The sequence below is a fragment of the Protopterus annectens genome, chromosome 4.part1 (assembly GCF_019279795.1).
Source record: "Protopterus annectens isolate FY-2018-M chromosome 4.part1, PAN1.0, whole genome shotgun sequence".
NCBI lineage: Eukaryota > Metazoa > Chordata > Ceratodontiformes > Protopteridae > Protopterus > Protopterus annectens.
This window is the reverse complement of record NC_056734.1, coordinates 633,597,589-633,609,894: the sequence shown is the minus strand read 5'-3', so window position 1 is coordinate 633,609,894 and position 12,306 is coordinate 633,597,589. Positions and strand designations below refer to the sequence as shown.

The 12,306-nt window shown below is 33.8% G+C and overlaps 1 protein-coding gene across 1 annotated transcript in view; it reads right to left on the bottom strand.

The window, feature by feature from the left end:
• Nucleotides 1–1,862: 1,862 nt before the first annotated feature.
• LOC122801261 (fibronectin-like) overlaps nt 1,863–12,306 on the bottom strand; it is a 363,509-nt gene continuing 353,065 nt past the window's right edge. Inside the window, exon 20 of the mRNA XM_044070812.1 lies at nt 1,863–2,146. Within this exon, the coding sequence (XP_043926747.1) occupies nt 1,863–2,146 (284 nt within the window). The remainder of the gene's footprint in view (nt 2,147–12,306) is intronic.

Here is a 12,306-nt window from a genome sequence, read left to right as displayed (position 1 = left end):
TGAATTCCCACAAAACTGGAGCGTAATATTTATGAAGTGTTTCAAGAAAGGCAATAATAACCTTGAAGTGCTTGAGCTTTAACACGTTATCAGCCTTCCAGCTGTGGATGCATCCCAAAGTATGAAACTAATTTGTTTAAGGCAGACAAAGAATTCTGTGGAAGGAGAGGTACTGCTCTGCATTTATTTATTTAACATTTGTTTAACAGGAAAGTCCGACTTGGAACAAATCAATTTTCAGCAGAGGCCCGGGGAGAAATGCTCCAGATGCATGTCTTTGTAAGATGGGAGGAAACTGGAGTACCCAGAGGAAACCCACATGGATGCAGGGAGGACATGCAGACTCTGTACAGAAGGCACCCAAGACAAGAATTTAACTGGAGAACCTCTTGCTGTGAGGCAACAATGCAAACCATTGTACCACTGCGCCATCCATTAGAATGACAACGATAGTTTATACTTCCCTTATGAATAGCATCTATGACTAGTGACATATACAACGTGAATAAAAGTGGACCCAAACACTGAATCCTGCAGTACAGCTAGAAAGGTAGGAGGCAAAATAATTTCTGGCCTACTTCATAGATACCTTATTAAAGACTTTAAACGGTCCAACAGGCTCCCATGGTTCATGTCAAAGGCTGAACTGAGACCAAGAAGGACAAAGATGGAATAAAAGCACTGACCTATCACCAAAAGGAGAACACTAAAAATGCTAAAAGATCAGGCTCTTGTCTATGCCTGGATGAAAAAACAGACTGGAAATGGTTGTATGCAAGTAATACTGCCAGATAGGGTGAGCCTTATAGAGAAATAATGGTCCACTCAAAGCTGTTGTAAGGCTTGATACTGCAGGTGGAGGGCTTCCTCTGTCACTGGAAGGCCTGTTATTTTCCTGTTATGTCCCCTCTCAGAAGGACATTATTGTGTTCAGAAAATGGGCTGCCTGTTAAATGATTTTGTGTTTGTTTTATGTTAATATATGCATTTGTTTATATTTTTATTACAAAATAGCTGAGGGACAGTATAGATGAACAACTAAATCTCTGCACAGTTAAGGATTACTTGGGGTTGGCCTATCCTTAAACTCACCTTTGGCTTCCTGGGCTTAAAATACATGCAAGTGTATAACGATACTTAATAACGATCAAAGCATTATGCTTTCAGCTTTTACTGTTTTTACATTTTTAAAATAATTAGGCCGTTTAGGGCAGGAAAAAGAATTTTCAGTTTTACTAACGTAAAGGAACATCTTGCTTAAGATTTAGACTTCAGAGGGAAGATATTAAAACAAGTGAAATATCCAACTTCAAAAATTGGTGGCATAGGATAAAATGGCAAGAAAGTCCTCCTGTTTACCTGAGAGTGATTTTGGGAAATAAAAGGTTAATTCATAAATTCTGATCTGTAAGATTAAATTTCTGATGCATGATCTGGACTGTCATTTTTGGAAGATGTTTTAGAAGTCCTTTCTCCACATGCTTTCTTCTGATCAAAATATTTGTTTAGCACAAAGAGAAGAAAAAAATGCCGAAGCATTTTTGTCTTGAAAATAAAAATGGTTAGTAAGCCCTTACCATGGCTGGTACATGGAGACACAACTACACGTACTCTCTCATGTATACTCACACACACACACACACACACACACACACACACACACACACACACACACACACACACACACACACACACACACACACACTCTTAAGAATGCACATTAGAAATGGTGAATGATTTTTTTTTTTTTTTTTTTTTGCTAAAATACTTGGCCTTTTAAAATTTAAGGTATCTTAATTTGCATTCTGCCAATGCATAGCAATAAAGCATTTATTACATATAATTAACAAATGAGAATATGTTTAAAATATTGTAATTTTGTACTTACTTGTGGATTTGGATAGCTGTACAGGGCTTCCTTCTGTTATATTATCAGCTGCAACTGCAAACACTTTAAAAGTATAGTTACTTCCTGGAGTAAGGTTAGTAATAGTTGCGGATTCAGTAAATACTCTTTGTTCAATTGATGATTGTCCTATAACTTGTACTTTGTATGAGTTAACATTGCCAGATGGATGGTTCCAAGATAGAAATATGGATGTTGTACTAACATTATTAGCAGTAAGGTTCGAAACCACATCTGGTTCTGGAAAAAAAACCCAGTAAAAATAAGTCATACTGGTGAATATAATTCACTTTAAACATGGAAGTCTGACAATCTGTTACATGACTAAAGAGGTTTTTCTTAGAACAGCAGTATTTATGACAAAGTGTCTCAGAAGCTGAGATAACTTGTTTTCATATTTTCTAAATTTCCAATGGGCACAGCAAACAAATACTGTCAAAAAACAGTCCTGCGTAATGTATACTACTAATTTCTATTGTTCATTAGAATAGTAGGTTATGAATATCCTGGGAACTGGTGGCAAAATGAACTTACTCATTTATGAAGCAAAATTATTTAAATTGATCTTTTCTTTAAAAGGCTATAAAATCAAATGAAGATTATCTGAAAAATTATCATGAAATGCTTGGCTGATTTGCCTGTAATGTTGTATTACCTTGCAGATTATTGTGACTTTGTGACTTTTGAGGTAAATATTATATGATCTTTCCAAAGAAAACTTAAACCAGAAAATACTAATATAAAAAAATCATATATAGGATGTGCTCAAAGTGCGTTTGTAAAAAAAAAAAAAAAAAATCCAGAATTGAGAACAGCTTTGTCCTGCAGAGTGCATGACTTGTGTATGTCAAATGGTTTGGCCAAAACAAAAAGAATTGTACTGAATTGTTGCACCTATCACTAGTATGTAAGTTAATGTACATGGTACTCTCTCTCCCAAACTTACAAAATAGTGCCCAAACATAAAGTTAAGAACACTTACAGTGTTCTACCTAAGCTGTAACCTGTTCCAGTAATAAATGTGGTGAGTGTTGTTTTGGGTTTTATTTAGAATTATGGAATCAGTAACATCTGCATGCAAGATCTATGTCAGGCTGCATAGATTTAAATCTAATCTTATGAGGGGTATTTCTACCATGAATGAGAGTAAACCAAAGCTGACAGGTATTATATGTAAAGAGATTCCTCAATGAAATACATCTTTCTTAATTCTCTTAGAGCCACACAAGTATCATTAGATTGGTGCTATGTGACACTTTATTTTGACTGTAAAATACTCTGCTAGAAGTCCTCCTTCTCGGCTCTCCTTTTCCAATGGGGATATGCATTAGTCTTTCAAATCCAGGAGACAATAGAGTGAACCCATGTCATATATAGCAATGGACCACAAAATAACCTACTCCAAAAGAATAAATACCCGGCACGAATTAAAGCAAATTAACTGTCACCTAGCTTAGCCCAATTAATGTAATTTGAAGAATGACTGTATGAAGACGGCAACCAATGCAAAAGCAAATTTAATATGGAGGAGGGAAATTAATATGAAAGAAAATCCTTAGATGACTTGCAAGGAAATATATGTAGTACTACTGAAAGATGCAGAGGCAGTACTGAGATTGTTATTAATCATGACAGGGATTCTCTTCTCCAGAACAGATTGATGAAATTTTTGCCTATTTTTTTAAATATTCATACACTACTCATGTTGCTTCAAGTAAGGATGATACTTTTGTTTTTAGGTAATCCACAAAAACATTTAATAAATTTGAGTTTAATCCTTTTTACCTTAAGGGTTGTAAATCAATAATTCAAAGTAATCCTTAATCATGGCAAAGTGGTGCAGAGGGATTGAAGTCAAACAAGGTTCTTAGCATGTAACATTTTAATTTATACCCCTTATCCATACGATAAATATTTCCATGTCAGTAAGTAATTTGTCGGATTTATACAAATATTCTTCTGTGAGTTTACTGCCTGAAATGATCATAGTGAGAAGGCTGATTACTATTGTATTTTATAGCTATTAGTACTGTTGAACTCATGGGGAATTCAGTGGTCTTTCAACAAAAAGGACATCTTAAGCAATACTGACAGATGATCACATATACTAACATAGCTTACACTGCAACAAAGTTTAATGACCTTACAATTTTCATCTGCTAAACATTTTTAAAGCAATGGATGGACTTACTAGTGTAGTCAAGGCCAGTTCTGGAATTTTCCGGGGCTAACAGCAAGTTTCAAGTTGGAGACCCTACACATGAGGATGCAAGATGTGACCACATTGCTGCCACACCCTGCTCTCTTTACTTCAGTCCTCAGTGTTTTGCTAGAAAGCCACATTGTTTTGATGGACATTTTGGACAGATTGCAAATATCAAGCAAACAGTCCACAACATTTTCAAAGGACAACTCCACCACCACCTACCTCTCAGCTCAAATCTCGACAAAACTAAAAAAAAAAAAAAAATAAGGACAAAGGAGTAACATTAGGGATTTAAAATACTGGGTTATGAAGTAATAGTGGAACATATTTTGCTGTAGCATGCATTGAGTGAAACTGTATTTTGTAATAAGAAGCACACATCTGGACACTGGGCAACATTCTCACACCCCTACCTTCCTCCTAATGATTTAGCACAACAGTTCTAAACAAAGCCAAAAATGATCTCAGAACAAAGCCATAACATCAGGAACAGTTTTAAACATTGCCTGACTCCCATTTGTTGTTTTTCTCTTTTCTGTCTTTTAATGCCCCAGATAATTTCTTTTGTTTTAGTTTTGTTTTGTCCTTCTTTTCTCATATAGCCCTGCTTCCTCTCATTTATCAGTTTTCTTTATTTTTCCTCGCCTGACTTTTAATGCTTTATCTCTCCTTTATTACCTTCCATCTGTGCCCTACTAGAGCCTGTCATCTTTTTGGAGCTGGGGTCTAATGTCATTTCCTAAGTTCTGTTCAGTTTAATGTGTTACTTCAGTCATAATCCAGCCAATATGGAAGTAACTGATTTATGTTTACTATTTCCCTAACCTCTCTCTTTTTTGCTGTCACTGTCTTATTTCTATTGATTAGCTTTTCTTCTATACGTTAGCAGATTCACATTATTTACACATCCTATTTGTTTTTATCATAGTTCCCCTTTATTTATTTCTTACTGTTAATTAGCACTGCGTGCCTTTTTTTCCTACACTACTCTCCCCTTGACCGTCCTAACAAGTGCGGCTGAGTTCCCTGATACATACTTTTGCCAATCATGTTATCATTTGACTCTTTATTCTTCAGTACTAATGTCTATAAAGTGTATTTGGTCTGCACTGCTTTCTGTTTCATTTCTCTTGGCCTATCCTCTGGAGGTATCTGCAGGAGAGTACTATTTAGTGAAGGGAAGAAGGTCAGTATCAGTCTATGCCTTTCTTGCTCTATTCTTCATTAGGATGCCTCAGTCTAATCCCTCTTCCCCATCTCTGAGAATCATATAGTTTATAAATTGTGATCTGTAATACTACATTTCCAATGCATGTGAATTGGCACATTATTTTTGCATTTTATTTGGAAGTCCTTCCTCCAGATTGTTTCTACTAATCAAAATATGTGTTTGGCACCAAGAGGTGAAATATATCAATGCATTTTTATATTTGACATAAAAAGTGGTTAGTAAGCTCCTACCACAACTGATGCAAGAAAGTACATACGACACACAGGCACACACACACACACACACACACACACACACACACACACACACACACACACACACACACACACACACACACACACACACACACACACACACACACACACACACACACACACACACACACACACACACACACACACACACACACATACATGAACAAGTCTTGGCTAACATAATCACGCTAGAGTTGATGACTAGGTACCCTATTGCTAAAATACTTGGCATTTTCAAATTGAAGGTATTTTATATACATTCTGTCAGCTCACTAGAAAAAAATATTTATTTCATATAGATTTTACAACTGAAAAAGTGTTTAAAGTATGTTAGATATGCACTTACTTGTGAATATGGATATTTGTATAGAGCTTCCCTCTGTTGTATTATCAGCTGCAATTGCAAACACTTTGAAGGTATAGTGGCTCCCTGCAGTAAGGCTGGAAATAATTGTGAATTCGGTAAATACTATTTGGTCCATTAATGGCAGTCCATCAGCTTGTATTTTGTATGAGTTAGCGCTTCCAATTGGATGGTTCCAAGTTAGAAATACAGTTGTTGTTTCAATATTACTAGCAGTAAGGTTCTGAACTACCTCTGGTTCTGAAAGATTAGAAACAAGAAGTTCATATTGGTGAATACAAATTATAAACTGTCAGGTCTGATAAATGTTATCTCACAGCAACAACACTTACTTAAAAGTGTTTCAGAAACTGAAATTGTTTGTTTTTTTATTTCATAACTTTCCAGTGAGCATCAAAAACAAATAATGGCAGAAAACAGCCCTGCAGAATAAATATTACTAATTGAATAACATTGTTCATTATATTAGTATATTAGAAATGCTCTGTGCACGTCTAGTAAAATGAGCCTGTTCAGTTGTGAAGCAGAATTAGTGAAAATGATCTTTCCTTTAAATCATGTCAAAAATCAAATGAAAATGATCTGAGAATTTATCACAAAATGGATTACATGATTTGCCTGTAATGCAGTTTTACATTACTGAATAATATGCCTTTTTGACTGTGAGATTTTCTGTTAATATATTTTGTTCCATATTCAAGAATAAAACCAGAAAATATCAAAATATCAGTATATAAAACACATACAAATACACAATCCATAGCACGTGTAGAAGTTTAACATTTCTATTATAAATCAATGATGCTGAGGATTTACTTGAAAAGAAAGTAAAAGAAAGATGAATTAGAGAAATTGTTAAAATATTAAAAAATAAATATTCCGGTCCAGATGTGTTGAATGAACTACGTAAAAATGATGAAAAACTCTGGGTAAATATGTTAGGGAAAAGTTAGTGAAACCTACACATTTTCATACTCTTGGATAAATACACTAGATTACCAGTGTATAAACAAGGTACTATGGCTGTTCAAACTGTCATCAAGTAATCACACTGGTGTACCTTTCTTTATTTTTCCCACTATAATATTAAAACATTTTTAAAAAGATGTGAATAAAAATGAGTATTCACAATTGCAATTTTCATATGCAGATAAAATGTGAATATAAGCATGCCATTTGCTACACTTGTTAAAAATGTACAGTTTAAAGAAACAGTATTTGTAGCAATCCTCAGTACAGTATCCAGATTATGGCAAGAAAACTTATTCAGTACAATTAATATGTATTATTAATGAGTTATATAGTAGGGATCTGGCATGTGTTAAAATATGGAATACATCTGGATCTTTGCAAAAGAGTAGATGCCAAGAGTCAAGGAAAAACATAATCTCAGTTATTCCATAGGCTATTCCATGCAACTTTACCAAACCTGAGTTAATTGAAGTGTAATTAAATATTCAGCCTGGAAAGGAAAAAGTCAGCTAAGATCTGAGGCATGGTAACAGTTCCTAAAACAATTATGGACCTTAAAGATGAAAGGGGTGATGATTGACAAGAAAATATAGTAGACACAATGTCCAGTAGAACATTATGTGAATGTCATATTGGATTTTGTCATTAGGTGTCTTTGGATGAGATGGCCTGAGAGAGACCCACTGTAATGAATGCTTTAACAAACTGGATCTGGACATTAGCAAGCAGACATTTAAATTTATAAATTGCTTCAGTGTCCCAAATTCAGAGTACAGATATTTTGTGGCAGTAATGGACAACAGTTTAGCTTCAGTCTCTCCATAGTTCATTCATGGAGATTAGTGTAAGGCGCAAGAATAATATGAATAAAGCAGTTCACCTAAATTAACAGGCTCAGAAGAGGTGCCTTTGCTGTGCACCATGAGCCTTGACTCAGAAAAGATATTTGATAGGGTTAGATGGCACCACCTGCAGCTGGTATTAAATTGTTTGACCTTTCATGTTTATTCTTGGGCTGCTAATGTGTTTATTAGTGGAGAAAGAGGTCTATAACATTTGAAGGCTCTTCCAAAATGAATTAGTCTTACTATGGGTGAAGGTAGGGTTGCCTATGCCTCCACTGTGTTGTTTCTCTACCTCAGCATACTTACTGAGGCAATAAGGCTGGAAGATGGCTTTAGATGTATTCAAAATGGCTTTAGGGAACATAAACAAGTACACCTCATGGATATGTAGTTTGTGTGAGTGATATCAGCTAATTATTTGCTGGGACCAGTTCATGCTGTGGAAATATCTAGCCTGTAATACTACTAGTAAAAACATTTGTTATGGAGCAATAACTATAAAAATTGTAGCAGATTCCAAGGAGGTAGCACCACTGAATTTAGAAAGAGAAACACTGAAGTACTTTGACATTAGTACAGCAAACCAGCAATGTGGGAGAGGATGTTGATATGTGGTGAGCTGCTGCCAAATGTTATAAAAAAGTTTAAGGCACTGAAAGACATCTGCTAATATTCCACCATTAAAGCTGAGTGATACTGCAGGAAGCTACCGATCACTGAAGTATAACTGACGCGATCGTCTGTGAGCCATGCTGTCATGAAACCAGGGCGTGTGCCCCTTCTTGGTAACTGTATTGCACTCTGGTGTAAAGCCTGTTTTGCATTCTGCTTCCAATTTAGGATATTTATTATCCCCTTCATGTACAGAATACAAGATGGTGAATCTCTATCCTGGATACTAAGTAAACTCGGAGTAGTCTTCTCCAAAAGAATGAAAGCCTGACAGGAATTTAAGCAAATTAACTGCTAATTTGCTTATTGTAATAACTATAGCTTGAGAAGTTGGATATGAAGAAGGCAGGAAACACAAAAGCAGATTTTTTTAGGAGCTAGCAAATAACTTCTACAGGAAATCCTTAGCTATTTTGCTTTTGAAAATAAACTGACTTTCTGAAACTTGAACAGTTCTGAGATCTGTATTAGTCAGAAGAGATAGAGAATCTCTTCTCCAGGATAATTAATGGAAACATTTCCTGTTTCTTTATTTGATATTCACACACTGGTGATTTTTCTTTCACATATGGATGATACTTCCAGTTTTGAGTTATTCACAAGAGAAACTCCAAGTGAGTTTAACATATTTACTTTAATGGTTGTGAACTAAGAATTCAAAAAAAAAAAAAAAAAAAAAAAACTGCAGTAAGCTAATGAGGTTTAGATAGGATAGACTGAAAGTTCATAACAGCATTAAACACTTTGTTTAGCACCCTTCATGCAGACTACAAATAAATCATTGCCAGATATTAACTTTTCTTTTTTTAAGAAATTTTTAATAATTTAACATATTTACAATATTTACATAGAAAGGAAAAATTCAACTCCGCATATTGTTATACAATGATAGGAATACATTAAATCAAGGTAATCTTATACAATTAACACATTGAGAATCTTTGTATTTTACTAGCAACATTTCAAGGTTATCTCAGCCACTGATTTATAGATTTTATTCTGATCAGTTCTTTTTTCAGTTTTACATAGTATTTCTGTTAAATTTAAAAAAATGTTTTTGAACAAAGGAACTGAGTTCAATTTCCACTTTTTTTGTAATAACTTTTCTAGTGACAGCCAAGAGAGCCCAAACCATATTTGATTTTTGGCTTTTACAGTTACAGAAAGTGTAACATTAATTAGTATTGCTGATCTAATTAAATAACAATTGTCAGACTATAACACCTTAAAAACATACTTAATCTTCCCAATATAAATTTAATTTTTCACAATCAATAAACATGTGTACCCAATTGGCTTTTACAAGTCATTTTACTAAACAGAGAGATTTTATAGGAAGTAACAAAAATTCTATATATATATATTTCCACATAAAAACTTTCCAGTATAAACTTGAAGATGTTTGACTAACTGATTTAAGTAGCAATGTTTTATTCTTTCCGTATATTAAGTCACTCAGTCTACTACTATCTAAAAAGTTCCAGAATTTTGCATCAGAATTATTATTATTTATTATTAACTTGTATGGCTTGGACAAGTTCCTTTGTATGTCAATCTAGTTCAATAATAGTATTCACATATTCACATAATGGGGGAATAATGTTCTGTTCCTCTTCACTCATATTATCTACAAATTCATTTAAGCTCTTACTGATGGATAATGTTAATTGGTTAGCAGATTCGTCCAATTTATATTCTTTCTTAAATATTGTGGGGACTTAGCTTTTCCTTTTTCAAAGCAATCAGACCATAATACTAATCAATTCCTTTTTGGTAAATTCATTTTAACATTGCTCTGAGTTTCCTTAAATCTAGAGGTATATTCAATGGGAAAGCACAAAAAATTCCATTTTGATATTAATGGAGTTTTAAAAACATATTCCTTAACTGTTTTAAGAATTAATTTCATATATGCAGAGTCTAAAGGTTGAAATTAATTTCCTTGTAGGGTAAATGTTGTTAGCAAGAAGAAAGGATTATTATATATTTCTAATTTATCATCTTTAATAAACTTAGAAGAATTTAGTGTAATCTGTTCCATGATGATTTTCCATTAACTAATGTAAGCTAAGTGTATCCAGAGCATAACAGAGTTAAAGCTTGCAGCAACAGAATAAGATTCTACATCTGGGAAGCTAATACCACCATACTCCCATAATCTTATATGATTTTTATAAGCAATTCTTGGCTTTTTAGGATACCATAAGAATGAAGTTAACATTTTTTTCCATTTTCTTTTAAAGTTTTTTTTAATCAGGTATTAAAGCTATTGAATGCAATATATGTATATGTATATGTATATGTATATGTGTATGTATATGTATATGTATATGTATATGTGTATGTATATGTATATGTATATGTGTATGTATATGTATATGTATATGTATATGTATGTATATATATATATATATATATATATATATATATATATATATATATATATATAGGTCTATATCTATTTCCCGAAAAGTCACAATACTGAAGACTGGGCAATCGCGTAATAAATGTGGTGAGTGTTGTTTTGGGTTTTATTTAGAATTATGGAATCAGTAACATCTGCATGCAAGATCTATGTCAGGCTGCATAGATTTAAATCTAATCTTATGAGGGGTATTTCTACCATGAATGAGAGAAAACCGAAGCTGACAGGTATTATATGTAAAGAGATTCCTCAATGAAATACATATTTCTTAATTCTCTTAGAGCCACACAAGTATCATTAGATTGGTGCTATGTGATGCTTTATTTTGACTGTAAAATACTCTGCTAGAAGTCCTTCTTCTCGGCTCTCCATTTCCAATGGGGATATGCATTAGCCTTTCAAATCCAGGAGACAAGAGAGTGAACCCATGTCATATATAGCAATGGAACACAAAATAACCTACTCCAAAAGAATAAATACCTGGCATGAATTAAAGCAAATTAACTGTCACCTAGCTTAGCCCAATTAATGTAATTTGAAGAATGACTGTATGAAGACGGCAACCAATGCAAAAGCAAATTTAATATGGAGGAGGGAAATTAATATGAAAGAAAATCCTTAGATGACTTGCAAGGAAATATATGTAGTATTACTGAAAGATGCAGAGGCAGTACTGAGATTGTTATTAATCATGCCAGGGATTCTCTTCTCCAGAACAGATTGATGAAATGTTTGCCTATTTTTTTAAATATTCATACACTACTCATTTTGCTTCAAGTAAGGATGATACTTTTGTTTTTAGGTAATCCACAAAAACATTTAATACATTTCAGTTTAATCTTTTTTACCTTAAGGGCTGTAAATCAATGATTCAAAGTAATCCTTAAACATGGCAATGTGGTGCAGATGGGTTGAAGTCAAAGTTCTTAACAGCATGTAACATTTTAACTTATACCCCTTATCCATACTATAAATATTTCTGTGTCAGAAAGTAATTTGTCTGATTTATACAAATATTCTTCTTTGAGTTTACTACCTGAAATTATCATGGTGAGAAGGCTGATTACTTTTGTTTTTTATACCTATTAGTACTGTTGAAATCATGAGGAATTCAATGGTCTTTCAACAAAAGGGACATCTGAAGCAAATCTGACAGATGATCACATATACTAAAATAGCTTACACTGCAACAAAGTTTAATGACCACACAATTTTCATCTGCTAAACATTTTTAAAGTCATGGATGGGCTTACTGGTGTAGTCAGGGCTCGTGCTAGCATTTTGTGGGCTTCCCACAAATTTTAACTTGGGGGTCCTACACAGGAGTATGCAAGGTGTGACCACATTGCTGCCACACCCCGCTCTCCTTATTTCATTACTCAGTGTTTTGCTAGGAAATCACATTGTTCTGATGGACAGTTTGTTCAGATC